We start from the raw sequence: 27,722 nt of genomic DNA, 5'->3' as shown, positions 1-27,722 counted from the left end.
ACAGGGTTCTTGAATGTAGTCTGTCCCCTCAGAAAACAGCTCACCAAACCTGACATAAGCAAACAAACAAAAAAATAAGCATGATCAAAAACACACAGCCCTAATGAAGATGTCAGGACATAGGCTGGGCCTGCTGCTACCTTTTGGTATCATTCTTCACATATAAATTGACTTCTTTATTACTGTTTAACACACACATGCCTCCTCAAACCAACATCTTATTTGAGCAGTGATAAAAGATTTTTTTTAAAAAAAATATATCTCTCCAAACCCCCTTAAATTGTGTTTTGAAAACCCTGAATGTTGACCTTGTTCATCATAATCTTGAGAGTGGAAGGACTGAATTTTTGTTATCTTGACATATCATTCATAGGCTGGCCTTCTCTATTTGATCAGTCTTCCATCTCATTCTGATATTTCATTCTGATCCCTTTGTCTGTGTTATCTCCATCTCTTTATTACCCCCTCTCCTTTGTCTATCTGTTTCAATTAATATTTTTCCTGACTGGAATTTGGAGAAATGAAGAGAAATGTGCAGCTAGTTCCCCCCACCCCTGATGGAGAAAAAGGGACGAATTGAATAAAGCGAGGAATGTAAGGGGGAATGAGAGAAACAAATTAATTTGCATCCTTTCTGATTACCTTCGGTTCTATTGCTCAGGTACAGCAGGGGATCCTCAGCGAGGCGGAAAGCACATAATGAAGTATGTCATAATGGTTGCGGGAGCCTACATCTTCCCTCTCAGACCACTCTTAATTAGGGTTGTCTCAGTTTTAAAAGCTTGCCCTGAAGTGCAAAAGAGAATCTTAATAGTGGAACATGGAAAAGAGGGCCCATATTGAGCGGCTTCTGATGGTACAAAGGGGTTTGCAGTCCAAAGGAACTGCTGTAATTGGCATCTTTGTCCAAGTGTACAAATAAATAATGCACACCAAGGAGGTGAAGGAATGGGCCAAAATTTTATGAGAAAGAGTTACTCTTCATACTCTGGCTTCGAGTATCATTTTCATGGTTTCTTCTTTGCCTTTTTTCTTCAAGACAATGTAGTGTGATCTCGATTTAAGGTAATCTTCCCCACCTTGATGTTCTCTAGTTGTGTTGTACTATAACTGCCATCATTCCCAGCCAGCATGGGCAATGTTGGCTGGGAGTTATGGGAGTTTCAGTCCTATGCATCTGGAGAGGGCTAGGTTGGGGACGGCTGATTTGAGGATTACTGGGGTTTTTCCTAATGAGAATCAAGCTGTGTGCACAGATCGTCCAACTCAAAATCTTCAGGTAGTTATAAGATGAGTAAATCTCCACATAACCCTGTGCAGGTCTACTCAGAAGAAATTCCTATTAAATTCAATGGGACTTGCTCCTTGGTAAGTGTATGCACCCATTTAACTGGGTGCAAGTGCCACTGAATTTTACTTGATACTTTTGGCAGATGTCTAGATTCTACTATTAGGAGTCTTAGTAGCTATGTTAATCCCCCAAAGTAAGTGAGGCTATACCTTTATCTGAAGCGGTCCTTAAAAATGATTTTACTAATGTTAAATGCTGCTAGTGAGTTTTCAAGTTACAGAGAAGCTAGTCGCTCAAAGAAAAACGTAGACAATAACATTATATGTCCAAAATGTTAACCCAGGGAATAGGTGTTTCTTTAAAATAAAAGAGTAGGAATTTTCAATATACTGATTGGATTGCAGACTGTCTGGGCCTTTTGGGATCAGGTAATATAAATACACACACACACACAAAATTATACCAGATTTTTAAAAACAAATTATTAGGACAGAAGAATTGGTCAGAAATTTAATAAAGGTACAAAATTATGTATCTTTGTTACCTTGTTTTTCTCCCCTCTTTCTTCAAATGAAGTACGGTAAAACCTTTTTCTTCACATTTTTCTAAAACAATTGGCAATTAAGGAATTCTAGGTAAGCTTTTAAAAGGACAGCTGCAACTTGCCAAGTTTAAGCTATGATGCTGAATTTATCTATTCATTACTTTACAAAGAAATCTCACTGTGGTGAGAAATTCTTGTATTTTTTTCAATGTTTCATTTTTCATGTAAAGAGTCATTAGTCTGGTTTGGATGTCACAGTAAGCCATCAATTCTGGCTTACTAAACCAGAATCTGCACTTGGTGTGCACTGCACTCATATGCAGCCCCTTTGCAGTAGTTTTGCTCCTCTCTTCATGCAATTAAGTGAACAAATCAAGAATTTCCATGAGATGAGAGGGCTTTGAAACAAGCCAGGATTTGTAAACCAGCTTTCAAATATGGCTTCCAATCCTGGATTATGTAGAAGTAATTATAGTTTCTGGTTTAGATGAAACTGAGAGTGATATCTAGAACACACTCTTCTGCAGCTGAATAGGAAGATTACTTAGGAAGATTAGTAGCAGTGGACAAGCTTGTTCTTCAGAGACGCCTATCCACTGTTATTGATCATCTTATTGAGCAACTTCTGATAAGTTTAGAGGAACCACAAGCTCCCTAGAATACAGTTGGGAACCCCTTTGCTTTGTAGAATAGGTTGGGATTAGAGAACATTGAAACTTCCAGTAAAATATTCTTTTTAAAAATCATTATGAAGTTCAGATGATGTAATGAGGCCCAGCATCAAGGTCAAAATCCCCAAACTAGTCTTGTCTGTAGTTTCAGGGTCCCTTCTCTGGATGGCATTTCTATTAAGCCACCCTTCCCCAATCAGGTGCTCTCCAGATGTGTTGGCCTACAATTCCATCATCTACAGCAAAGATGTGCCCTGTTGGTGCAGCTGATGGGAGCTCTTGTTCAGCACCTTTGGAGGGTGCCAGGTTTGGGAAGAAGGCTGTATTAAGCCATGCAATACATTTTGGTTCTTTCTTTAAAACTCTATGTAGTTTTTGCTAGAGCTGAACTAGACTAAATTAGTGCCCGTTTGGTGTACTTGCAGCATCTGACTACTTTTTCCTCCTTTCTCTCCCTCTTTCTCTGTCTGTCTCTGTACTTCCCAACAGGTTTGGCACAATGACTTTCCATACAGGGCCTTAGCAGCGTGTCAAAATTTGGCTGTTTTCGAGCTGCCTCCCCCCCTCCCCCCAGCCCCTTCGCCTCCGGGGAACTTGAGCTGGCTTCCCTTGCCCTGGGCGTTCCTTCCCTTCTCCCACTTGCTGCGAAAGGGACGAGTCTACCATGGCCGGGGACAAACTTCCACGCCAAGTGATGGATTCTAAGAAGCTTGCCAGCCTCTTGAGAAGTGGGGCCGAAGGCATGTTGGTCATTGACAGCCGCTCCTTTGTGGAGTACAACTCCTGGCATGTCATCAGTTCTGTCAACATCTGCTGTTCCAAGTTGGTCAAGAGAAGGCTTCAGCAAGACAAAGTTTCCATCACAGAGCTCATCCAGCCAGCCTCCAATATACAGGTACTTAAACTTGGCCGCTTGGTAATCCTCTAAATCCTGCTGTAACTCAGTGTCCCTGCCATAAATCACAACCTTAAAGAGCAGCACTGCAATAAGACCTGGTACACTGTAGTGTTAAGTTGGGACTACATGTTACACCTCAATCCTTCTTATGCGCTCCTTTGCTTTTAGAAATGCAACTGCTCAGCTAGCAGTTTCAAAGGGAAGACCAGTGCAGGATCTGTAAAGAGGGTCTTCTTAATCCTTTCGCACTTTCAGCTATTTTCTGCTGAAGGTTGCTCTGCTGCTCAGATGCTTTTACTCTTGTTTGGGAAAAGGGACGGGTATGAGGGAGAAAGGATTAAGAAGTCCCCCTCCAACTGGATCAATCTTCCACTTCAGATTACAGCCGTAGTGGTTGCATGGTTAAAAAACACACAGAGTGAGCGTAGTATTTAACTGTGGTGTAGGGCTGCACCTAATGCCCACCTATTTTATTTTTTGGGCTAAAAGTAGTGCTTTTGTGGGCCCAAAATGCCTTTCCCAAAAGTCCCCACATTATGTGAATGTTCACTTTTTTTTCCATTTCTCTTCAGTACTGATGTTTCACTTGTTCTGTGCTACATTGATACAATTTCCCCCTCATTTAACTTGTTTCTGGGACTATACAAGGGTGTTTCCAGAAAATCTGGGATCATGGATTGAATGTATTGCTATGTAGCCCATCAGATTTGGCTCTATGTTGACATCACTGGGCAAATGAAGCCAATTCAAAATGAGAGCAGTGCTTCTTTATCTGAATGAACGCTTATTTCTACTTTTCACTACTGCTGAATTTGTGTGTGTGATATTTATTTATTTATTTTATTTATTACATTTCTATACCGCCCAATAGCTCTCTGGACGGTTCACAAAAACATCTGTTTTGGATTGATCGGTCCTTCTAAAATGTTTATCGTTAAGATCGACCTCCCTACCAAAAGGATAGAAAATGGCTATTGTAACTTCATTTTTAATTAAAAGACAGGGGCAGGGAGATAGTTAGCAGACATGAGATATGAACAAGCCCTCCTATGGACTGATAACTGGATATAATGCAAGAAGTAGAGGATATGGGGATATTGACAGATTTGACAGAAGTAGCCAGTGGGTTCCCCAAGGATTTATAGTGAGATTGATGCTATCTGGTTTATTCTTCTGTGGTCTAGATTGATTAGATGACAGACTTTGCAACAAAAATGGCAGATGAAATTGAATAATCGGTGGCGGGTGCAGAGGACAGCAAACCTAACATCACACATGCACTGATGAGATCTTAATTGACTCTAAATACTGAAGCAAAGGGTACTGGTCATGAGAGTGATAGCTTCAGTGTCTTGTTCTGAAGTTGAAAAACGCATATTCAGAGTTAGGAATTAAAACCATGATATTTATCTATGGTATTGCCTGCAATATCCATATTGGCAATACTGTGCTCCATATATTCATAGACTTTGCAAAATTGATACAAGGTTGCTTCCACACCGCTGTTTTCTGTGGAACTGTTATCTCCCCCCCCTTTTGTCATATAATAATAATGGTAGGAAATATACCCACCCACCCCAACAGAAACTGTTAATAAGGGCCCATTAAGAGAAGCTATTCAAGGGGTAATTAGAAGGCTATTCACCACAGGCACTCAATAGACAGGCTGAACCTGCAAACAGAAAGCTTTTAATTAACATTGAAAGACACCTTTGCTGAATGGGACTGACGTCTGAGTAAACATAACCGGATGATCTAGGCTATGAGGACGCATATTGCTAGATAATATATTAAGTGCTGTGTGGAACCTCTGTTTTCATTTCACTACAAGCTAGAAAAGGTGTGTCTCTGCAGCATTTCCGTTAATGTGGAAGAAACCTCAGTGTGCTTGTACACAGGCAGTGTTTCCAATCATTCACCCACCCTGCGTCTCTCTGAACTCATTGCCTGATGCATAATCTATCCTCAAGAGCCATGGGTTAACAGGGATAATCCTTTGAAGTAGGCTTTATGTCAATGAAAATAATGGTATGCAGAGCAAATTGTGTGCAGGGAGGAGGAAAGAGCAGGGGTGTGCTACTGACGAGCCACCATTCATGATCCTTTGGCCTTACAAATGGAAATAAAGAATAGAAAGGTGGTCTATGTGTGTCTGTTTGGTGAATTGTGGTCTAGTTGCCAGTGATCTGAAGCAGGAGAGATTTGTTTGATACACCTTTCTTTCTGGAAATTGAAATCTAAAGATCTCAGCTCCCTTATCTGAAGTACTGATGTAATCCATCAACCCTCCTTTCCAATCTGCTGTGTCTGCCACCTCTTTGCCATTTTCCCATCAAGGTTTGCTGTGTTATATTCTCTGGGATTGGAATATAGCTCCCTTCATCTTAGGTGTGGAGGGCATAGGACCAGTGTACCCAAGGTAACTCTAACATACTATCCCCAATTCAAGCTATCAAATGCAGCCGAGCACACCTAGAATAGGGCGCCCAATTCGGGGTACAGGATGGGGTATACATTTCCTGCAGAACATCCCCATGCTCATCACAGCAATCCAGTCATGTGGCCCAGTAGAGTTCCAGCATAGGGTGAAGCAGGCTGCACAGCTGAGCTACAGCATCTAGAAATAGCAGCACTTCCAATCCTTGGAATTAGAGCCATTGGGCCATGTTCTGTAGCAGGAGTGGGCAGATGTTAGAGTGGGATCCACTGTTTTGCAGTAGATCATTAAGCATTTCTGGTTTAACAATAGTAGAAACAAAAATCCTTTCCCCTTCCCCAAACTTGGGTGTTGACATCAAGGAAGCAGGGTGGGGGAAACAGGACTATATTAGTATGTGGAAGTATTTTGATCAAGCTTCAGTTCTGCTACTGAAAGCAAATTTATGAGCTACGTGCTCAGAGGCACCTTTTTCCTCAGTTACCTGCCGTTTGATGTGCAGAAATTAAGCAAGTGAACCGTTCCGTTGCAATATCTTCATGCCAGGAACATCTTCACCTGCTGGATGTCTGCATAACTGGCACAGGAACAAGGTGAGTAAAAGACAAAAAACAAAGACCTTGCTTTTTTGCCTTTTTGTTAACTTAAGGGTTTAAAATTTTGCCCATTGAGCTTGGCAGTAGAAGACCAAAAAGCCAACCTTTTATGTTACGACGCTTGCAGACTCTGTTCTTTTCGGTAGCCCAGGTACAGTCTTTCTTAGTTCAGCAGCCATTCTTTCACAATAGATCCTCCCCCAAGCTCTCCATTTGTGGGCAGCTCTCAGCAGCTGGATTGCTTTTTAGTATTTGTTCTTGCTTTCCCCTCCCCCCTTTTTATTATTTTGTAGCAAAGGAGGGTAATTCAAGCGATTAATCAAATGCTAGGCCCAGCTGGAGCCATCTGTGGAGTCCTCATCTCTCCCTCCCCTTGCATGTGTGCGCACGGCTCATTGCAATTGGCTAGCAGTGACATCACCCCGCCTGGATCGTGTGTGTGTGTGTGTGTGTGTGTGTGTGTGTGTGTACGTACGTGTGTAGTGGGGAATTGAATGTGTGAGAAAAGATACTTCTTGCCTCCAGTCTCTTACTGATGCTTCAGGCAGGGGCTTTAGAGAGCGGTTCCTGAATGGTGTTTTTTTTTTAAGTCACTGTTAATACTGAAGAATAGAGCAGAATAATCTCTCCCCCGCCCTTTTTTTAGATGCTTAGAGAATAGAGATACCCCCACCTTTGAGGGGTGTGTGTCTACAACTAAATTAAATTCTGAGACATCTTTTTGGCCTAGAATAGCTTGTTAGTATTTTCTAAAATACAGGAGAATTAGATACTGCAATGGTTACTGTCGGGGGGACAAGAAGTGGGGATAGGAACATAGGAAGTTGCCTTATTCTGAGAGTTAGACCCATCCTAAGCCCAGTATTGTTGACACTGACTGGTAGTGGCTGTCCAGAATTTCAGGCAGGAATTTTTCCAGCCATATGTGGAGATACTGATGATTGAGCCTGGGTCCTTCTGCATACAGAGCAGATGCTCTACTACTGAGCCATGGATTAAGGAGCCATTCTCAAATGGGGGAATTCCTGAGAAGTCTATGCATTGCCTGATTCTATGCAGGTGTGATATAAGTGCAGTTCAATGCCTTGAGAACATTTACTTTGCTTTTTCTTTAAAAGCAGCAATGTCCTTTTGTCCACAAAGATAGGGTTCAGTCAACCTAAACATGGGTGTTGAATAGGATTTTCAGTGATCATCAAGGAGTAAGGTTTCATTATTTTTCCCCCCATGACTTGCAGAGGGAGAACATAGTGTGCAAAATAAGCAAAGTTATGCATGTTTGCTTCCTTTGCATATTGCATGCAGGTTATAGAACTGATCTCTGTTTGAAGGCCAGAATTTGGGTTGCCCTTGTGCAGAATTTTGATATTTATTTTTATTAGTGAACAGACACTGCCACATGAGGCAGCAGACAGAGCAGTCAATTGGATGCGGAGAGCTGGGAAAAGGCCAAAGACCACAGAAAATTAATTTCTGGTTGGTGATCATGGAGCGGCTCTTGCAATTCCGCAGGAAAAAATCCGTGTCCTTCCCTGGAAAAAGAAGCAGCCGAAGGGTTCCTACAGCATGTTGCACCACACCCATATTGCTAGCTGCAAATGAATGTGGGCATGCAGCAGGCCTCAACTTTCATTCATATACAGATATTGTACAAGTATTGTATTGGTCATTTTTTCATGCTAAAATTTATCTCTGACAGTGCATAGAACTGGTCAAAGTGTTAAAAAGCAACAGACACAAAAACTAAGAACAAATATGTCCTGTGACATATGATGTTTATGTAATTTGAATTGCAAAATAAGCAATGGATCAACCTAGAAATAATTGCTTATACACCTGAGGTAATAGCTTTCCTCCCCTGACAGGTTCACTTGCCCCCTCCCCGTCAACTGTTAAAAGAGCAGCAAATACTTTTTTATTGTCTGTGCCTTTAATCTGCTTTAACCTGCTGCTGCTGGGGCAATGCATTTAAATCCAAATTGACCCAATTGTTTTATGCCCCTTTCATTTGCTGTTTTTAATGTTTTAAGGGCACAATCCTATGCATGTTTAGACAAAAAAAAAAAAGGCCTGCAACTCCCAGCATGCCCCAGCCAGCGATGCTGGTTGGGGTATTCTGAAAATTGTAGTACTTTTTCTGGTCTAAACATGCATAGGATTGCCCCCTTTATTGATCTAATATATTTGTTTTATTTCATTGTTTTATTGCATTTTTGTGTTTTCATTCTGGAAGCTTCCTTCTGAGCCCTTTTGGGGTTTGAAAAAACAGGGTAGAAACTTCCTTTAAAATACTGGAGAAAGATTTTATTTCTTGACCACCCACTTTTCATATCGCCTTTACCAAGGCTGAAACTTTTTCTTGCCTCTGGTGGTTTCTGAGAGCTTTATCACACCAGCTTTATACTGTGCAATCACTGCGAATTGCATGCAAAGGACTCTGAAGTTTTTCCACCTTATAATCTGCTTTGATTGTGAAGTACTCCCATGCATCCTGCTTTAATTGTGCTTCAAAGGGAAAAGATTCACCATATTTAGCCCCTGCTTTTTGAGCATATCTTCCGAGCCGTCACCAGGGCGCAGGAGGAGGATTTTAAACAAAGCTTACATCTGTGTAAGCTTTAAAGATAAAGATAAAAGATAAAATTGGCACATTAATAGATATTAGGGAGAGCTTTAAGCATACCAGATTTGAATTGAATTGGGTCATCCATTGATATTTTATGATTTTTTTACATTTCCCCCCTTAAACTCACTTCCTGGTATGCAAAGGATTGCTGTCGCCGGGTAGCAAAACAACAACAGCGGCGAAAGCTTAGCTCTAAGGGGATAATCCGAGGGAAGCAGGTACATGTGATAAAGCTCTGATGCAGAAGCTAAAGGCCAAACTACACGAGATGCCATTGATACTGTTAACAATTTGTGGCAATAGAAGATTTCTTTTCTAGCGCAAATATCAGGCGCAAAAGGCTCTGTTGGGATTTGGATTGCATTGCGGGGCAAAGGGTTAAAGCTACACTCTTCCTCATTACACCAGACTTCCGATTGAAAGCCCACCACCACCACCACACTTGCTGTTTACTTTTTAAAAGTAGAAATTGTTCATCCAGCTTGGCTCTAATTTTTCTCACCCAAGTTTATTGGAAATGTCTTTTTGGCAGTTAAAGCTTTTCATTTGGGTGAAAGATTTAAAAACTGAGTTGATTTGAAAAGTCTAGGAAATTAGGGTTTGGTGTTGATGTTTTGCATTTTCTTTCTTTTTTGCTTTGTGGTTTGAATTCAAAAGCTTCAAAGTTTCCCCTTTCTGACTTCAGATAACAACGAAAATGGCAAATAGGAAATTCTAAAGGGGAAATCACCTGAGCAAAAATACCCAACACTGGTAAATGCTCCTGGGGAAATTTTCAAGATGACTTTCACAGGAACAAAACATTTGTCGATACACATTATGCAATTAAAAACTTGTTCAGGTATTTTCTGTTCATCTTACTAGACTTCAAAAGATCTCTCCATGATGATGATGATGATGATGATGATGATGATGATAATATTGTGTATTACATCTGGTTAGTGCTATTGTTGCCCCTTTAGTTCTGCAGCCTGAATAAATTATGCCAAACAACAAATTTGTATATTTTGCTTATTTTACATAGTGTATTCCACTTCTGATATGGCTAGACTGATCCTGTAGAAATTCATTTTTAAATCCATCTAAAATACTGGCTATCACTATATCTTGTGACAGTGAATTCTGTAACTAATCATATGGTGTATGAAGACGTTCTTTCAGATTTGCCTGCTAAATTGGTAGATCCCCATTCTGTTACTTCCTATTTCATTGCAATAGAAGGAATATTTACCATTGATTTCACTGGGAAGCATAGAATCCTGAAACCTGTGTTTTATGTTCCATTGGTTTCAGCAAAAGGTATTCACAAGAAAATGCAATTTAGAATAGAGGTTTTAAGCATCTGACAGCAACAAGTTCCTAGCCCTCAGTGGTTGACAAGTGGGGAAAGCAGTTTTGTTAGTTTTTAATTTCCCCCTCACATTGGTCAATTTTGTTGTTGCTGGGTTTAAGAGCAGAGGTGAATCCTTTAAAACTGCATAGGAGGAAAGCCTTGTGGGATTTTTGGTGCTAGTTAATTTGCTCCTTTGGGAAATAGGGCAATTCAAGAAGAACAGAGGTGGAGATTTCTCCTGCATAATTTGTTTATTCTATCACATTCCTCCAAAGGGGGCTGTATGTTGTTCTCACAATGAGCCTCTGAGGTAGGTTAGGCTGAGAGATATGGCTTGCCTATGCCAGCTGGGGAACTTTATGGCTTGAGTAGCGGTTTGAACTTGGTTCTCCCCAGTCCATTTCAATCAATAACAAAACACTATGGGCCTGTTCAGACAATACGCTAAGCCATGGTTAGGCCGCTAACCCTTTTGCTGCAAATGGTTAGTGAGTGTGTTTAAACCGTGGTTATGTAGCCACCATGGTTAGGAATAGTTCACATGACACGCTAAGCCATAATGTTTAGCTCAAAAATTTTAACCATTGTGGCTTAGTGTGTCATCTGAACAGGGTCTCCTATTTGTCTCACAAAGGAAATCTCATGATACCTTTTGTATTTCTGTCTCTGCCAGCTCCCATAGCTGACATGGTTGCCCCTCCTGAGACCTGCCTGGGCTTCCCTCTTGCTGCTGAGGCCCACCTGGGGCCATGCGTGCATGGCCACAGACGGGTTCTCCCTCTGAGGAGGAGCCCTGTCTGCATGCTGCCCTTGCTCACACAGACACAACAGCAACAGCACATCCTCCCCAGCCCCACTTCGGGCCTACCCCGAAGCCTTGAATCCAGCTTGGCTTGTAGAAGAAGGCCCCCAAGAAAGCGACCGCTATGGACGAGCCACCGTCGGAGGAGAAGCTGGAACTTCACCTGACAGAGCTGGAACAATTTTTCCAAGACAAATGGCCAAGTATTGAAGGCACTAAATGTGCAAAGCTGGTAGAGACTTACTCCAAAAGACTCACAGCTGTAATTGCTGCCAAAGTTGCTTCACCCAAGTATTGACTTGGGAGGTTGTGTGTGAATACTTATGCAACCAACAAATGCCATTTTTTGTTTTTTGTTTACTTAAAATATTTTGCACCTTCAAAGTGTTAGGTATGTTGTGTAAATCAAATGGTAAACATGCCAATTAACTCCATTTTAATTCCAGGTTGTAACACAACAAATTGTTGACAAGTCAGAGGGTTGTGTGAATACTTCTGCAATGCACTGTACTAGCCCCCATGGCAACGTAAGTTTTACACTAGTCAGAATAAAAGAAAATGATAGAAAGTGTTACAGCTATAACTAGCCTTGGTATGCTTGATATACTTAAAGATACTTAAGGAGGCACTACATTCTCCAGGCAGGCAAGGTGCAGTACATTAATTTCAATACATTAATTGCATGTTCATTCAGAATTAAGTCCCACTAGATTCAGTGGGGCTTACTGCCTTGTATGTCTGCATAGGACTGCACCCTTAATACCATCTGTTTTATAGAAATTGGTATATAAATCTTCACATACTGTTTTTAAAGAGCTGCATAGCCTCGCAAGATCCACATTATGAGTATTCTGTCCTTTAAAAAATAAAATTCTGTACCAAGGTAACCTAAGTTCAATAGCAAAAAAACCCCAAAACCTGCTGAATTTTGAAGCCTGAATAAATTATACAGATGTAGTAAATTTGCATACAGTACTTAATTTCACTTAATTGAATTCTGCTCCTGCTAGTCATGGGGATAGACAAGGGGGCCGTTCAGATGACACCGAGGGCTCTGTGGTTAGCACTAACCACAAAGCAGTTAGATGACAACCTGAGTCCTCCGAAAGCTCCGCCCCGTATCCCATCAACCTTTGCACTAAGAGAGCTGGCAGTTGCGCGATCTCAGCTGCTCTATACTGCTAGCCCTATGATTTCTGCCCCTTAATTACAGCTGCATCACAGACACCTTTCCCTTTTTTCATCTTACTAGGAATGCAAGCTGGTTTGCATGGTCCTCCTCTCCATTTCTCTCCTCTCCATTTTTGTCCTCATGAAGACAAATAGGTTAGGCTAAGAATCAGTAATTGGCCCAAAGTCACCCTGTGAGCTTCATGGCCGAGTAGGGACTAGAACACGGATTTCCCAAGTCCCTGTCCAACACTCTTAACCACTAAACCACACATTGAAGGACTGTCAGTCAATTTATTAACTTGGGACTTTCCTCTTAAGTTGGCAGCTGTAGAGTTAATCTCCTGTCTTTTGGTTGGGATAGTAGGCTCTTCCTGTGGGTAGTTCAGGTTGTATACTTATTTGAAGGATTAATTCAGAAGAATTCAGGAACAATGTAATTTGTTACACTTATATCTTGCCTTTTTCTCCAATCACCCTACGGTTAATCCTTCTCATTTCCATTTTATCCTCACAGTAATCCTGCAAGGTAGGCTAGGCTGAGAGGTAACTGGCCCAAGCCACTCAGTGAGTTCCATGACTGAGTGGGTACATGAACCCAGGTCTCCCCAATCTGAGCCCAACACCCCAACCACTATATGACACTGCCTGTGTACAACAGATCTAGGTGATGTTGCATCTGCCACCCACCCTTAACCTTGGGTCATCTCTACTCTTGTGACAATAAAAAAAAATTAAAATATGGGTTTCAGCTTTCCTTTGTCACCAGTGACGCTTCTTTAAATTCTCTTGAGAGGAGGGACATGTGGAAGGCAGCAGTAGAGTGAATCACCCTCATGTGGGGTCTTTTTGTTTCTAATGGGGGAGGGGGCAGGGGTGAGTGGAGCTGCTGCTGAGTAGCAGATGGCAGGAAGGGTGACATCATAGGCACAATTGTCCTACCCCATTATTCTTCCTGACAGGCTTCTGCCCTCCTTTCTAGTTTCCTGCTGACAGAATTTGAAGCTGGGGAAGAGAAAAGGGAGGCAGCCAGAGGTCCTAAAAATCCCTCCCTTTTGAGTAAATTATGTTTTTGCTTTATTAAACAGTATAGAAAGATACCAATCATAAAGCTACAAAAGAGAATAAGCACCTAAGGAAAAGACGGAGGAGGGCAACCAGTTTTATGTATGTACCATAAAGTTTGGGTCGGTATGTGAGGCAGGAGAGATGTATTTCACACTCATGAAGAGAGTAAATCCCCCTGAGGTCAGTGTAGTTTATTCTAGGTTTAGGATTGCAGGTTGTCATCTCCAGACTCTGAGGGCTCTTATACCTTTAAACTCTTAAAGGTACAGGGACCTTCATAGAACCTGGAGATAGCGTTCTTCCTGCCCTGGGACCGACATGGGACCAACAGTACCTGCAACAGTTAAAGGTACAGGTGTCCTCTATTTTGGATCACCAGCCCTACAGACCGCGGCCTGGTTCGCACATAACAAACCTGAGTATGGGTTGCTATTGAATTGTAGGTTGTTGCTACATGTGAACCCTGTACTATGATTTAACTATGGATTGTTAACTACAAACAACCCAGGAAGAGAACCCATGGTTTGTTGTTGGGTTGTGAACTCTAGGTTGTTCGTGCTTAACAACTCACAGTTAAACCATAGTGCAGGTTTGCACGTAACGATAAGCCATGATTCAACGAAAACTCACATTTAACCTGTACTCTTTGTAGATGATAAAGCCTGAAATGGAGATCAAGGTGGAAGGCTCACGTGATGAAAAGGGGAAAGTGCAGAGAGCTTACACAACCCAGGTGAAAAGCCACAGAAGCATTCTAGAAGTCAGTAAAAAAAAAAAAAAAGCAGCTTTGGAACTCCTATGCAAGAGGGCATTAGCTACTGTAGCGCTTAAAACAGGGATTCATGTAAGCTGTCACTCAACACTTTTATAGTTAAAGGAAAAGCAATCCCATTTAGCTGAAATGTATTTGAAACATCCACACCCCTTCCCTCTCTTCCCCCACTTCTGAACTCTGTCCAGGCAATGCCGTGTTTACTCGATGTAGCCTGCTTGTGTGTTGCCAGTGCTTGTCTGGCATTTCTATTGCCTGAAACCTTATAACTTTAATAAGATATAAACCGTGTCGCATCCATCTGCCGTTGCTCAGCAACCCTTCAGTAATGCCCAAAACAAAGCTCCCCATGTGGAAGGAACACTAAATCCTACTGTGGGATAATTCTGCTTCCAAAGCTGTTGTTTCCTTCGCTGTTAACAGCCCTTCCACCTGTAGCAGCAATGCACAGTGCGCATGGGTGACTACCCTGTCACCTTTGTCCTTGTGGCTATGACTGGAGGGATGACTTTGCTTGCTGTTTTTGGGTGTGTTTAGATAATGTGACAAGGATAAACACCTACTACTGTATTTAAGAATTGAGGGTGCTTGTATTCATGCCACGTATCAAATTTTTCAACATTGATTTTAATACATATGTCAGAAAAAGCATTGTCAAACTTAATGCCAAACAAGTGCATTCTTTCTTATACTAGTGTAAAACCCAGGTTGCCATGGGCACTAGTAGTCTGAGGGCAAAACATACTGTTCCTTGAGTCCTGCTATGTTAGACCTCCAGAAGCTGTATGGAGGTTACTTTCCTTCAACACAACTGAGGACTTTTGGCTCTTGCTTACTCAGACCTCTCACTGCTAAGTGGCATTTGCTTCTTCCCCTCAGGCCTCAAGTCCATCTCCTTCCTTCTTCGCCTACATTTTAAAACCGGTCTTTCCTAGGGCCGTTTTTTTTCTCCTCTGCTGCTACCTCAGAGCATTCGCTGCTGCCTCCACCACCATCCCTGCCACCAATATGGCCGCCCAGAGAGCGGGCTTGACTCACAAAGCCCAAGGCCCTCCCTCTGTCCCTGCCTTTGTGTTTTCCTCCCTGCGTGCCTGTGCAACACGGAGCTTTGTGAGAGCTGTAGTTCCTCGACTGCCTCAGGCTCCTGGCCTGAGCATGGAAACATACTGTTTGGCTGTTAAAGCCAGACTTTGAACTTTTTCGAACTTTCAAAATTTTCTGCATATCTACACACTCAGTTTTTTAAAAATGAGCAAAATTGGACTGGTAGAACTCTAATGATAAGTCTTACCATACTCTTCTATAGATTCCATAGGAACAGAAGCTCAGTTTCCCAATGTTTCTCTGGCAGAAAATGAACATGGTCGTTGCAGCATAACTGGGTGGTTCATACTGAAGCCTTGGAATGAGTATTAATGCCCCTGTCAGAAGAAATAAAATGAAAATGGGAATGGCTCTCTTAGTTGTTATTTTGGACAGACTCTGAGCAGAGTTTCAGGATGATGTTGGGAAATTTCAGGATGATTTTAGTGTGGAACCCTCAAAGTGCCTGAACACATAAGCATTGCTAGTTGGAAGGTTGTGATGTCTTTTATTCAAAGCCTGATGCATTTCAGATTATAAAAAAATTCTTTCTCAAGGGCATTTCTTTTCCAAGGTAAAAAATACGAGTTGCACAATACACATCCCTCAGAGGTAGTGCTCTGAGGGATGTGTATTGTGCAACTCAGGGGGGTGGTGTTCAGGCACTTGGAGGGTTTCCTCCTTTAGTCTGCACGTGTCCTTTTGCCTTCCTACCTAATTTGTTTGGGAAACATTTTAGGCCATTAGCGATTACTGTAAGCTGTAAGTACATATATGTGGATATGCATGTTGTTCAGGAGTTGAAGGCAAAGCAACCCGAAGTCCTTCCTTTGAGAGGGCTCTGTCTTTAGGGTGTGTGAAAGGCAATTCTCCCCTCTCCAGTCTTAATCCTTCTCCTCAACTCAACTCCCGCCCCTCTTGAATTTCAGATACTACAGACAAAACCAAACATCCCTTTCCACTGGAAATATTTAGTGAGGCATGACATGCCTGGCATTTATTTCTGCTGTTCTCTTCTAGTGGATTGTTTTGACAGTCATAATTGAGGGCTAAATTAGCATCAATAGCATCCCTCAAGTTTCATGCTGGCAGCCAGACACAAGTCAATCAGCAAGGGATGTGTTGAAAGTTGCCAGGCAACTGCACATGGTTAAACAGGGTCCAGTGAACTCAAAACAACTTGGAATAGAATCTGTTTTCTCTGTGGATTTGGAAGTTGATTTTGCACACTCTTCTGTGTCCAGAATAAGGCGTGTGGGATGTAGGTTTTTTTGTTCATCTTGTTTAGGCTTGTATGGACTTCTTAAATGTCTAATGCTTAGAATTATACAAAAATCTGGTGTTTTCTCTTCCTGGAGAGTGTAACAATATGCTCTTGAAGGTTAAGTGCTGTGTCTTCTGGGCATGCCCATGTCTCATATGTTCCAGTAGAATTACTCCAGATGGATTATTAGACATTAACTTTATTTTTTTAAAATAGTTCCAGTTCTGTGTGATTTCTGTTGTTGTGCTTTGCCACTCCTGACACCAATGCAATTGGAGGTTCTGTAGGATGTACACCAAATCCCCTAGTGGGTGGCTTCAGTTTGTGCTTCCCTCAAAAAAGCTGTGTTTCACTGTCCATTTTCAGCAAATCCACCCACATTCACTATCAAAATCTGCCCAATTAGCTCAGCATGATGACAATCAGGCTAGACATGGTGAATTTGTTGCCCAAAGTGTGTGTGTGTGTGTGTGTGTGTGTGTGTGTGTGTGTTTTAAGATATCTATGTTGCCGTCATTGGCACAGTAATGTAACTGGCTCTCCCAGAAAGCTGGAAAATAAGAATCAGCAAGATGTTTTAACCTCTGTAACTAGTCCACCATTTACCTTATCCAAACCATCTTAACCAACCCTTTTCTATATTAAATATGTGTCCCCCATTAAACTACATAAATACCTTTTGGGCGAGGGCGGGGGTGGTGGAAATGTTTCTATATTCTGAATGTAGCACTAGTGCTGGTGAAGGAGAGGGGGATTGAGAGGGGGGATTAGCAGAAATAGTTGCAGATACCTTGAGTACTGCTTGAGTGGTGCTTTTGATGGTAAACATGTTTTCTCCTGGACACTACCTAGCAACTCTGTGGCCAATTGGGCAAATAGTTTGTAGCATAAATTATTCCAGTAGGAGAGAGGTGAGGTATATGTGGTCCCCCAGATGTTTTTGGGCTACAGCTCCCTTCTTCCTTGACCATTGGCCATGCTTGCTGGTTCTGATGGGACCTGGAGTTTTAACAACATCTGGAGGACCACAGATTTGCTGCCCCTGCTGTAGGGTAAGGTCTTAGTGTGTAGAAGTGGAGAATGTCTAAGCCTTTTGTTTTTCCCCAGGCTCATGTTTCTCCCACTTGTACCTATGTCCAGCCTTCATAAGACACTGCTAGGAGAGCACCTGCTCCAGTGTAGTAAGTAGGGTACTCACATATTTGTAGAATTGTAAGCCAGAGAAAGTGCAAACTTAGTTTAGGCTTTGTATTCATGTGGAGGGTATATAATTTCATGGGCCAATGGAAGCCTAGCTTCCACGGTCAAAATGGGCTCCAGTAAGAGCCTCTATGTAAGGAACAAGACTTTGCTGATCTCTAGCGATACCTCCTCTAGCTTCATGGAAGACTTAAACTTGGGAGTGCCATATTTTTGCCCCTTCCTTCTCCCCCTCCAGATCTCCTGTGGCCCTTCAGATGTTTTGGCCTACAATTCCCATCAGCCATAACCAATTTAGCTAATAGTTAGGGATTATGGGAGTTGTAGGACAAAACATCTGAAGTCCCATAAGCTGCCCATCCCTGTCTTAGTGGGATGAAGTGCATGTGATCAACATCAGATGCTGGTCAGTGTTTATTTATGTGTGCTTTTGTAGACTGATCTCTCCTTAGGAGTGTAGAGGGAGAAATCTGGAGTATTGATGTGATATGTGGAATTTCATCAATAAGAACTCCATATCTATTCCTGTGCAGAAAGAAGAGTGTATGGCAATATAGGTTACCAAGAATCCAGATGCTTAACTAGAAGTGGAGTGATATGAGCCCCACAAAAGCAGTACCATGTAGGGCAGGATGGGTGAGTGCAATTTCCACATTAAAATAGCAGATGTGATTCAGTATAAGCAGATATAAAATGATGCATGTTGTGGGGGAAATCCTAACTTCACATATATGCTGATGGAATCTGAGCTGGTAGTGACTGACTAGGAAAGGGATCTTGGGGTTGTGGTGGAGAGCTCGATGAAAATGTCAACCCAGTGTGCAGCTGCTGTGAAAAAGGCAAAATCTGTGATGGGGATCAGAGGAATTGAAAATAAAACCACTAATTTCATAATGCTTTTATACAAATCTATGGTGTGACCACACTTGGAATACTGTGCAGAAAAAGGCAACCAACATGATCAAGTGGCTGGAGAAACTCCTATGAGGAAACTTTTCAACTTTGGGGCTTTTTTAAGTTAGAAAAAAGATGAGTAAGGGGGGACTAGAGAGAGATATACAAAATTATATATGGTGTGGAAGAAGTGTACAGGGAGAGATTTTTTTCACCCTCTCCCATAATATTAGAACACAGAGTCATCCTATGAATAGTGGGAGATTCAAGGCAGAAAAAAGGAAGTACTGTTTCACACAGCACATAATTAAACTACCACAAGATGTAGACCTGGTTTGTATGACACGATAACCTACCATGGTGGCTTGTTGTGATGTCTGAATGTGGTGCAGTGTGTGAGGGTGGCTTATTTTTCATGAAAGCCACCCTGAAAACCCAGGTCTGCTTGGGTTGTTTAGGGTGACTTTTGTGATGTCCGAATCTGACAGGGTAGGTTCTTCATGGCTTGTTTAAAAGGGCTAGAGAAGCATTTGTCAAGAACAGAGAAAGACCTGACCACACCTCGCAGTGCCCTCCACTCCTCCTCCAGCTCAGCATTTCATTTATTAACTTTACTCCCTTGTAAGCCAAGTTATCACAGCTATGCGTGTACGTGTGACTGACTTACCTCTGGGTAAGTGTGTGTGCCCCCAATTCAGGAAGGAGGGATGTAAGGCCCCCCTCTTGCTTTCATACTGAGATCCCCCCACCAATGGGGAACGGTTAGAAAAAGAAAAAAAAGATTCCCCCCTCCGCATTTTTTTAACCATCCCCTGCAAGTGCAGGGGAAAGATTTTGGCATGAAAATGGCTGAGGGACTTAACCCCCCCCTACTAATTGTCATAGTCCTATATTGGGGGAGCACACTGTTACCCAGAGGTAAGTCCTGGAATGGATCCAGGAAGTGGGCAGGAGGAGTAATTTTGAAACAAGTCATGACAAGCCTAAGGGAGGCTAATCATCTGTCAGTACCATTGTGGGTTAACGATCGAATAACCAACCCATGGTAGCTTGTTCTCAACAAGGCTTATTGTGACGTGCAAACTGGCCCATATGGATGGCTTTGAAAGGGAACTATACAGGTTCATGGAGGACAAGGCTGCAGTGGCTACAAGTCCTGATTGCTATATGCTTTTCTCTTCTCCCAGGCATTTAACGGCATGGAACAATGCTAAGTTTGTTTTTTTAATGGACCACAGAACTGTTGTTTTAAATGGATGCTGCTGTTTTTTATTCTGTTGTTTTTATATCTCTGATGGTTTTTAAATTTTTTATACTTTTAATGTTTACTATTTTTAGCTTTTGTGAACCACCCAGAGAGCTTCAGCTGTGGGGCGGTATATAAATGTAATAAATAAATATTGGAGGCAGTATGCCTCTGAGTACCAGATTAATGGGAGGGGGCACTATTGCACTCATATCCTTCTTTTTGGTTTTCCACAGGCAGCTGGTAATGCTCTCTTAGATGGGCCTTTGGCAATCCAGCATAACTCTCCTTCCATTCTTACTTTTTACATGGACAGAGTGCTGGATGGAACCTTGGTCTAGTTTTAACAAAAGCATAAACAAAAAGGGCCTCCCCGCCCCCAAATTAGGATGCTAAAATCAAGGATATGTGGTGGAAAACAGGAGTAGGTTTGTGTGAAAGGGTTTGTGTGTAAACTCCAGTTCTGGTTCTGAGCACAAATTCCTGGACTGAGCATGTGTTTGAAGGCAACTTGTTCCTCAATTCTTTGTCTGAGCCCCTATTTTGCACAAGGCTCTAATTGATGGACTTGGGGTTCTAATGAAAAGCAAAGCACACCCTGCAAACCTGAACTCTGCCTGCCCCTATTCTAACCCTCCCTACTATGCCAAAGGCACAGCACTTTTCCAAATATTCCTCCCTATTAGCAGCTGTGGAGAGCGAGACATGCAGCCACCAATACTGATAATTGTTCGATTTCTACTTCTGTTAATAGCAGCTCCAAGAGAGTTTCGATCAAGGCTGCAGTGTAGGCAAAGCCCCAGTCCACAGCCTGATCCAATTCCCAAGGGGCACAGAATTGCTTTCAGATGAAGAAATTATAGATACAATCTCAGATCTCCCAGTTATTGTGTAGTGACTATAGTGGGCATATCTACACCACAGACTTAAACTGCTTTAACTGTCATTCCCTTTTCTGAAGGATTCCTGAGAACAGTAGTCCTGTGAATGGGACTAGAGATCTTTAAAGGATTTTTTGGCTCCCTCAGCAAACTGCAATTCCCAGAATTCTTTGGGAGAAGCCATGGCACAGTGCATGTAGTTCTGGGTGCTGCACTCCTAGGTCTGAAGCAGTGAAAAGTGGATGGTCTGAAGACTGAAAACTGTCTTGAATTGAAATACCTTCTGAAGCTGACCCAAACTCCTGGAATGTAATGGAAAGAGCGATTTCGTTCTTTCCTGTCCGCAATTGGCTGGCTATGTGTGCGCTCGCTCTCTGGCTTTGCTTCACCGCAGCTGCTTTTCTGTGACAGCAGAATGATAGATGTGCTTTGCGCCAGAGGGCAGAAGGCCGCCAGCTCGGAAGGCCGGCGTATGCCACCCATCAGCCTATTCAGTGGATGCATTCAGCCGTGGCACTGTGAGGATTTTATCAGCCTTTAATGTATTAACCTTTCATTAGGCACAGCAGCCCCTGACAGTGCCTTGCGCTCCTTGCCTGTACCATTCAGGCCATTGCCTAGGTATGCCACAGAGTATTGTCATCATAAGGATCCCCCTTGTGTCCCTACATGGGAATCTATGATGCATTTATTCAAACCTGGTGATGATGCATACCATGCCTTCTTCCAGTAGATATGCAATGTACCTGAATGAGGTCTGTGTATATGTGTTGGTGCTGAAGAAAATCATCCTCTAACCATCTCCTGCTCTAGTCTGCACATGCGTGTACACACATATGTATATAATATGCACACATATATATGTGTATAATATGCACACACATAGCATTTTGTGCCATCTAGAGATCCAATGAGTAACTGAAAAGGCAACTGATTGCAGGCCAGATGGCAAAGAACAGCTTAAGAGAGTAGATATGTTTCTACTACCTGAATGTGCAGGATTTCTGCCCTTGTTTGAAAAAAGGTTTTAGCTTTGCTGATGAAGGCCACAGGCATTCTAAGTGATGCATTGCATTCAGACCAGTTTTTGAAGGTCCCAAATTCTTCCCTCCGCCCCCATTATGCTGAAAATGTGATAACTGCTACTATTCTTTAACAAAAGGCACAGCAAAAATGGCATCTTTGATATTCTGGAAGGAAAAAATGGTACAGTTTGGAAGCAAGAAAATGAAGGTTCAGAATTGTGTGTGCCTTTCAACCCCAGTTGTCCAACTTAATTTCCATGTGAGAAATTGTCATGGTGGCTTTGGACTTCACAAACAATCAGTCAAAGGAAGTCTCTTTTCTTGTTTCCTCTGTGACACATGTGACAGAGCCTTGCCCATTGCCTCTACAGAGAGCTCCATCACTATCTAAAAGAGTTCTGTAATGTTGTATATGTTCCCACAGGGGCAATGCACATGTTCCCACTTCACCTACTGCACTGCACTTCATAGGAAGTGAGACAGAAAGTGTGGGACATACCTGCTTCCCCTTCTACCATTTAATTGTAACATCTGAAGCAGCCACCAGTTCTGTGACCATGGTGTGTGTTCCTCTTATTTGATATATCGCTCTTTTAAACAATTCTGCTATTTTTTCTGTGCTGTCCCATATGCCTGGAACTGCCTCCAGGACACCTACTTTCTAAAAGCCTTATAAAAGCCTGCCTCTTCTTTAAAACCTTTGTCTTAATCCCTTATCCCTGTTTGAAACTAAGCCTGATTACCATGTAACTGAATTGAATGCATATTTTCCCTATTTGTGTTGCCTTTACTTTCTTACCCTCCTGACTTTTGTTTGTAAAACAACATGCACATGAGACAGCTGGACAGCCACCTGTCAGGGATGCTTTAAGGTGGATTCCTGCATTGAGCAGGGGGTTGGACTCAATGGCCTTGTAGGCCCTTTCCAACTCTACTATTCTATGATTCTATGTTTCTATGCATGGTATTACATAATCGCTGATCAAATCTTCTGATTTGCCCCATCATCAACACTTGAATATTATTTGCAATGCAATGGTGTGGGTGGAGAATACTTCCAGATAACTCGGTATGGTAATGTATTGTACACAGCTCTTGAATATATTTTGGGAATCCCCCATTCTGTGCCTTTTCAGATCTATGTTCCAGCCTTTAACAGGGCTGTCCCAAGACAATTTGCTGCCTTACGCTGAGTAGCGCATTCCCTCCCCCCACACCAGTCAAGATTCCTAGTGCCCAAGGCCAGCCAAGTTATTTCAGTGCACAAGGCAAAACAAAACAAAATCTCTCCCCATCTCTGCCAGTAAAAAACAGAACAGTAATACATTAAGGGTGCAATCCTATGCATATTTAGACAGAAAATAAATCCTACAGCTCCCAGCATTCTTCCAGCCAGCCCTGCTGGTTGGTGAATGCTGGGAATTGTAGGACTTTTTTCTGTCTAAATATGCATAGGATTGCTCCCCAAGTAACTAACAAACTTGCTGTCCTTTCATGACACCCAAAATCGTCTGTATGAGGCAGCTGCTGCACTCTTCCCATGATAGGGCAAAACTGACGGGGAACAAAGTTTCTGTAAGTTTTCATCTTACAAAATCCAGAATAAGAAATGCTGTTGCACTTTGTGCACCTGCTAATTCATAATTACTTTCTCATGTCAACCCTGATCTATCCATCCCCTTTCCTGCTTTTACTTCCACCAATTTTCAAAACAATGAGGAGAAATCACATGAAAGAATGGGAGGAGCCATTGTTCCCTCAGCTGGGGACAGTGGAGAGATTCATTCCACCATTTCTTAGTTCAGTTTGAAAGCTGATACCAATAATATTTATAGCTTAACTTTTGTACCCATCTTAAGGCTTTCTTGTGTTGGTTCTCTTGCAGGTGGAGGCAGAAAAGCACCAAGATGTGGTGGTCTATGACCAGAGCACACGGGATGCAAATGGACTGGCACCTGACAGTTTCCTCTCCATTCTCCTTGGCAAGCTGGACAGCTGTTTCCACAATGTGTCCATCCTCACAGGTAGGAATTGGCAGCTGTACAGTGAAAAGTTGATACTCTGTCTACCTTAGTATTTCTGATGACTTTGTCTGCAGACATAAAAATTGGTGGCCAAGCAGTGGTAGAAAGCCACTGACTATCTTACCTTTCTATTTAATATCCTTTGGATAAACTGGTTTGCCTCTGTCATGTTCTTCATGGGGAAAGAAATGGGATATGCTCCTGCATTTCCTGTAGGTAATTTTAACGAGGGAGAAAGCACTGCTGGACTGGACACTCCTACTGTATCCACTCATAGAGATAGTGATAATGGGCATAGTGGTATCGGTTATTGGACAGTATAGAAATTTAATAAATAAATAAATAAATAGTGATTATAGCCTCTCATATGGTTTATGCTGGACAAGCTCTGAAGCTGTAACTGGTAATCCTGCAACAGTCAACCAGTTCCGGAAAATTGTCCCTCCAGTTATTGTGTAATCCCTGAATTTAATTGTACATTTACTAGGAAGGAAGATTTTCTAAGGGATGGGATAATGTTCCGTATCGAAAGGACTAATGTTAGAGTGTGAGGGATTTTTGGGAAGCCATTACCACTATCTCTAGGTCTCAGGTGCCTTGTGGCTGACAGCATGTGCTCTAAATAGCAATTTGTAGTCCTGAAAGTGCTTTACTCCGGGCACTCCACAAATCTTTGTAAGACGACCTCTTTGTCTGTTACCAAAAAGGTAAAATCATTTGAAGTGGAGTGAGACTGCTAATGGTATTTCTTTAAAGGAAAACTAGTTCTGAAGCAGGAAGGGAACCCCCATTTTGACCGAAGTGAAAGTTGCTGATGTGATGTGTTGTTAGATAAATAATTGCCTTGAATTCAGCTAGGATTCCAGACCAAGAGTCTTTTCATGTGGAAGTCACATTTAAATGCCAGTTGAGATTAAGACAAGGATGCATGACGTTGCCACTAAGTTTGAAGTATCATGGGTACTCTGTAACTTAAAAGGTAGAGAAAATATGCAGTGCAGTATTCCTATGAAATTCAAGTGCTTGTATAATTACATCTTTTACTGCTTCTTTGCCAGATAGAATCACTTTCAAGGTCTGGCTGCCTGGCCAGTGTGTGTGAAGCCTGTGTGTGATGTGAGCTCCTGCTCTCCTCTCTTACCCACTTAAATTGAGCACAGGGTTTTTGGGGGGTTGTTTTGTTAAAGATGGGCATGTATTCTGGAATGAGGTGAGTATAAAGCCCTATGCAGGCATTCTCAAGTTGTTAAATAGAACACCTAAGGAGAGAGCACTCACTAGCCCTGCCCCCCTCCGTTGTCATGTTCATTGCCCTTGTGGAGGGTGACTGTCTGAAGAGGGGCACCTCCTTTATCCATGGAGACTTGCCATGTGATCCAGAACCTCCATGAATACTGATAGTTGCCCTCCACAAATGTGACAACAGGGGCAGGAGGTGGGGGTGGCCAGGACTAGCAGACTCCCTCTCCTTGCATGTTTGCTATACCCAGTTTAGGACTGACTGCATAGAGCTTATGAGAATACTGTTTGTTCCATTTATTAAGATCATCTTATCGAGTTGCTAATTGTAATGGCTGTTTGAGGCTTTGAAGGCAGTATCTCTACCCCAGAGTGAAAAGCTTCTGGAAATTTTGAAACCATAGAAGAAAAATTGTGTGAGGGGTGGGGTGGGGGGAGAGAGAGAGGGACAGAAATGTGAGAGGACCTGAAATATATGCAGCTATTATCAAATCTAAACTTACTTTAGGAACCTGAAATGTGTTACATTATAATTTGTATAATTTAGAAAGTGGATATAATGGTACTGTTTGGCATATTGAGCCTCGTGTGGTGCAGAGTAGTAAGCGGCAGTTACTGCAGCCGAAACTCTCCCCACGGCCTGAGTTCGATCCCAGCGGAAGCTGGTTCTCAGGCAGCTGGCTCAGGTTGACTCAGCCTTCCATCCTTCTGAGGTTGGTAAAATGAGTACCCAGCTAGCTGGGGGAAAGGTAACTGCGACTGGGGAAGGCAATGGCAAACCACCCCACTACAAAGTCTGCCAAGAAAACGTCAGCAAAAGCAGGCGTCCCTCTAGGAGTCAGTAATGACTCAAGTGCTTGCATGAGAGGTTCCTTTCCTTCCTTTGGCATATTTAGGAAATGTTAAAAGTATAGGTCAGTGGTTCTTAACCTTTTCTGATTCACGGACCCCTTTGAAAATCTGGTGAAAGCTATGCCCCCCCCCCCCCCGCTAGAAAAATGCACATAAGCACAACTTTGCATGCAATGAATATACTTTATTTTATTGAAAATTTATTGCCTTATACAGTGTATGACATACACAAAGTATGAATAAATTTATTTGACTTTCACAGACCCCCTGAAGCCCATCCATGGACCCCAGGTTAAGAACCCCTGGTATAGGTGGTTAATTTTATTCCACCAAAGTTACAAACATACCTAGTGATCAGAGCTGTGTCTAAGAGCTGCTATATCCTAATGTACCTGTTACGGAACTTGAGACTGCAACATGTAATGATGGCTGATAACTTTGATGACTGTAAAGGAGGATTAGGCAAAGTCGTCAGTGGCTGTAAGTTATGATTGCTGGGAAGAAGGGCTCCTGGGGGGCTCTTCCCTACTATTGCAGCTTGCTTAACAGGCCTTTCCTGGAAGCGGAGAGCTCGGGCACGGGTTCGAAAGCTATAAAGACTTATCTCTTCCGACAGGCCTATCCAGTGGAATTTTAAGATGTTTTTAAAATGTTTTTAGGATGTTTTTAACAACGTATATTATGTATTAATTGAGTATTATGTATTTTATCATTTATTGCTGTTCCCTGCCTCGATCAAGATAGGTGGTGACTTCCTATAGCAGCGGTTCTCAACCTGTGGGTTGCGACCCCTTTGGGGGTCGAACAACCCTTTCACAGGGGTCGCCTAAGACCATCAGAAAACACATATTTCCGATGGTCTTAGGAACCGAGCTACATAATTTTTGCTACATAACAGCAAAATTACAGTTATGAAGTAGCAACGAAAATAATTTTATGGTTGGGGGTCACCACAACATGAGGAACTGTATTAAAGGGTCACGGCATTAGGAAGGTTGAGAACCACTGTCCTATAGGGAAAGCTCCCCCTAAAGTCAGCTGCTACAAAGCCTATTTTGCCCAGTAGAGGGGAGTGTTGCACATCCACAGAAATCTACACAGCCCCTAGCTAGGGCTGAGGGAGAAATTTGTTTGGTTCACATTTTAATATGAAACAACCTAATTTGCACTTCCTGACCTAATACACGAACCAGAACACAAATATCTTTCGGTTTTCACACTTCTTTGAATTTTGCAATGCAGTTCTCCAATCAAAAAAGCGTGCAAAATGTATACATTAAAAATGCATTAAAATGGCAAGAATTAGGGGAAATGCACACAGAAATGTATGTGTGTGTTTTTAACACATTCTTTCTAAATGTGCTTCTCCCCCGCCCGCCCCGGTGTGTGCATTTTCCTACATATTTCTCCTAATGCATAGATTAGGAGAAACTATCACAAAAATACATGAGGATAAATCCAAAGGAGTTGGACTACAACTTTCATCATTGCAAGTAATATGCCAGTCGCAATTACTTGAGATTAAACCCCATTAAAGTCAATGGGACTGACTTCTGAGTAGATACAAGATACTCCGTGCACTTACTTGGGAGTAAGCCCTATTGAAGACAATGGGACTGACTTCTGAATAGGCATAAGAGGTTCAGCACACTTACTTGGGAGAAAGCTCCATTGAAGTCAGTGTGACTTCTGAGTAGACATAAGAGGCTCAGCACAACTTACTTTGGAGTAAGGCCTACTGAAGACACTGGGACTTTTAAAGTTGGAATAAACAGCTCATTATAGCCTGTGGAAATTAACCAAAAT

General features: G+C 42.2%; 2 protein-coding genes across 2 annotated transcripts in view; both read left to right on the top strand.

Annotated features, from left to right (window-relative positions):
• The window catches only part of DUSP8 (dual specificity phosphatase 8), a 102,384-nt gene that overhangs the window by 19,667 nt on the left and 54,995 nt on the right, over positions 1 to 27,722 (top strand). Inside the window, exons 2-3 of the mRNA XM_063117128.1 lie at positions 2,996 to 3,401; positions 23,687 to 23,825. Of these exons, the coding sequence (XP_062973198.1) occupies positions 3,171 to 3,401; positions 23,687 to 23,825 (370 nt within the window). The 5' untranslated portion in view covers positions 2,996 to 3,170. The remainder of the gene's footprint in view (positions 1 to 2,995; positions 3,402 to 23,686; positions 23,826 to 27,722) is intronic.
• IGF2 (insulin like growth factor 2) overlaps positions 1 to 27,722 on the top strand; it is a 960,921-nt gene that overhangs the window by 909,713 nt on the left and 23,486 nt on the right. The gene's annotated exons all lie outside the window — the stretch shown is intronic.

Source organism: Elgaria multicarinata, chromosome 2 (genome assembly GCF_023053635.1).
Source record: "Elgaria multicarinata webbii isolate HBS135686 ecotype San Diego chromosome 2, rElgMul1.1.pri, whole genome shotgun sequence".
NCBI classification, from domain to species: Eukaryota; Metazoa; Chordata; class Lepidosauria; order Squamata; family Anguidae; genus Elgaria; species Elgaria multicarinata.
This window is presented reverse-complemented; position numbering and strand designations above follow the sequence as displayed.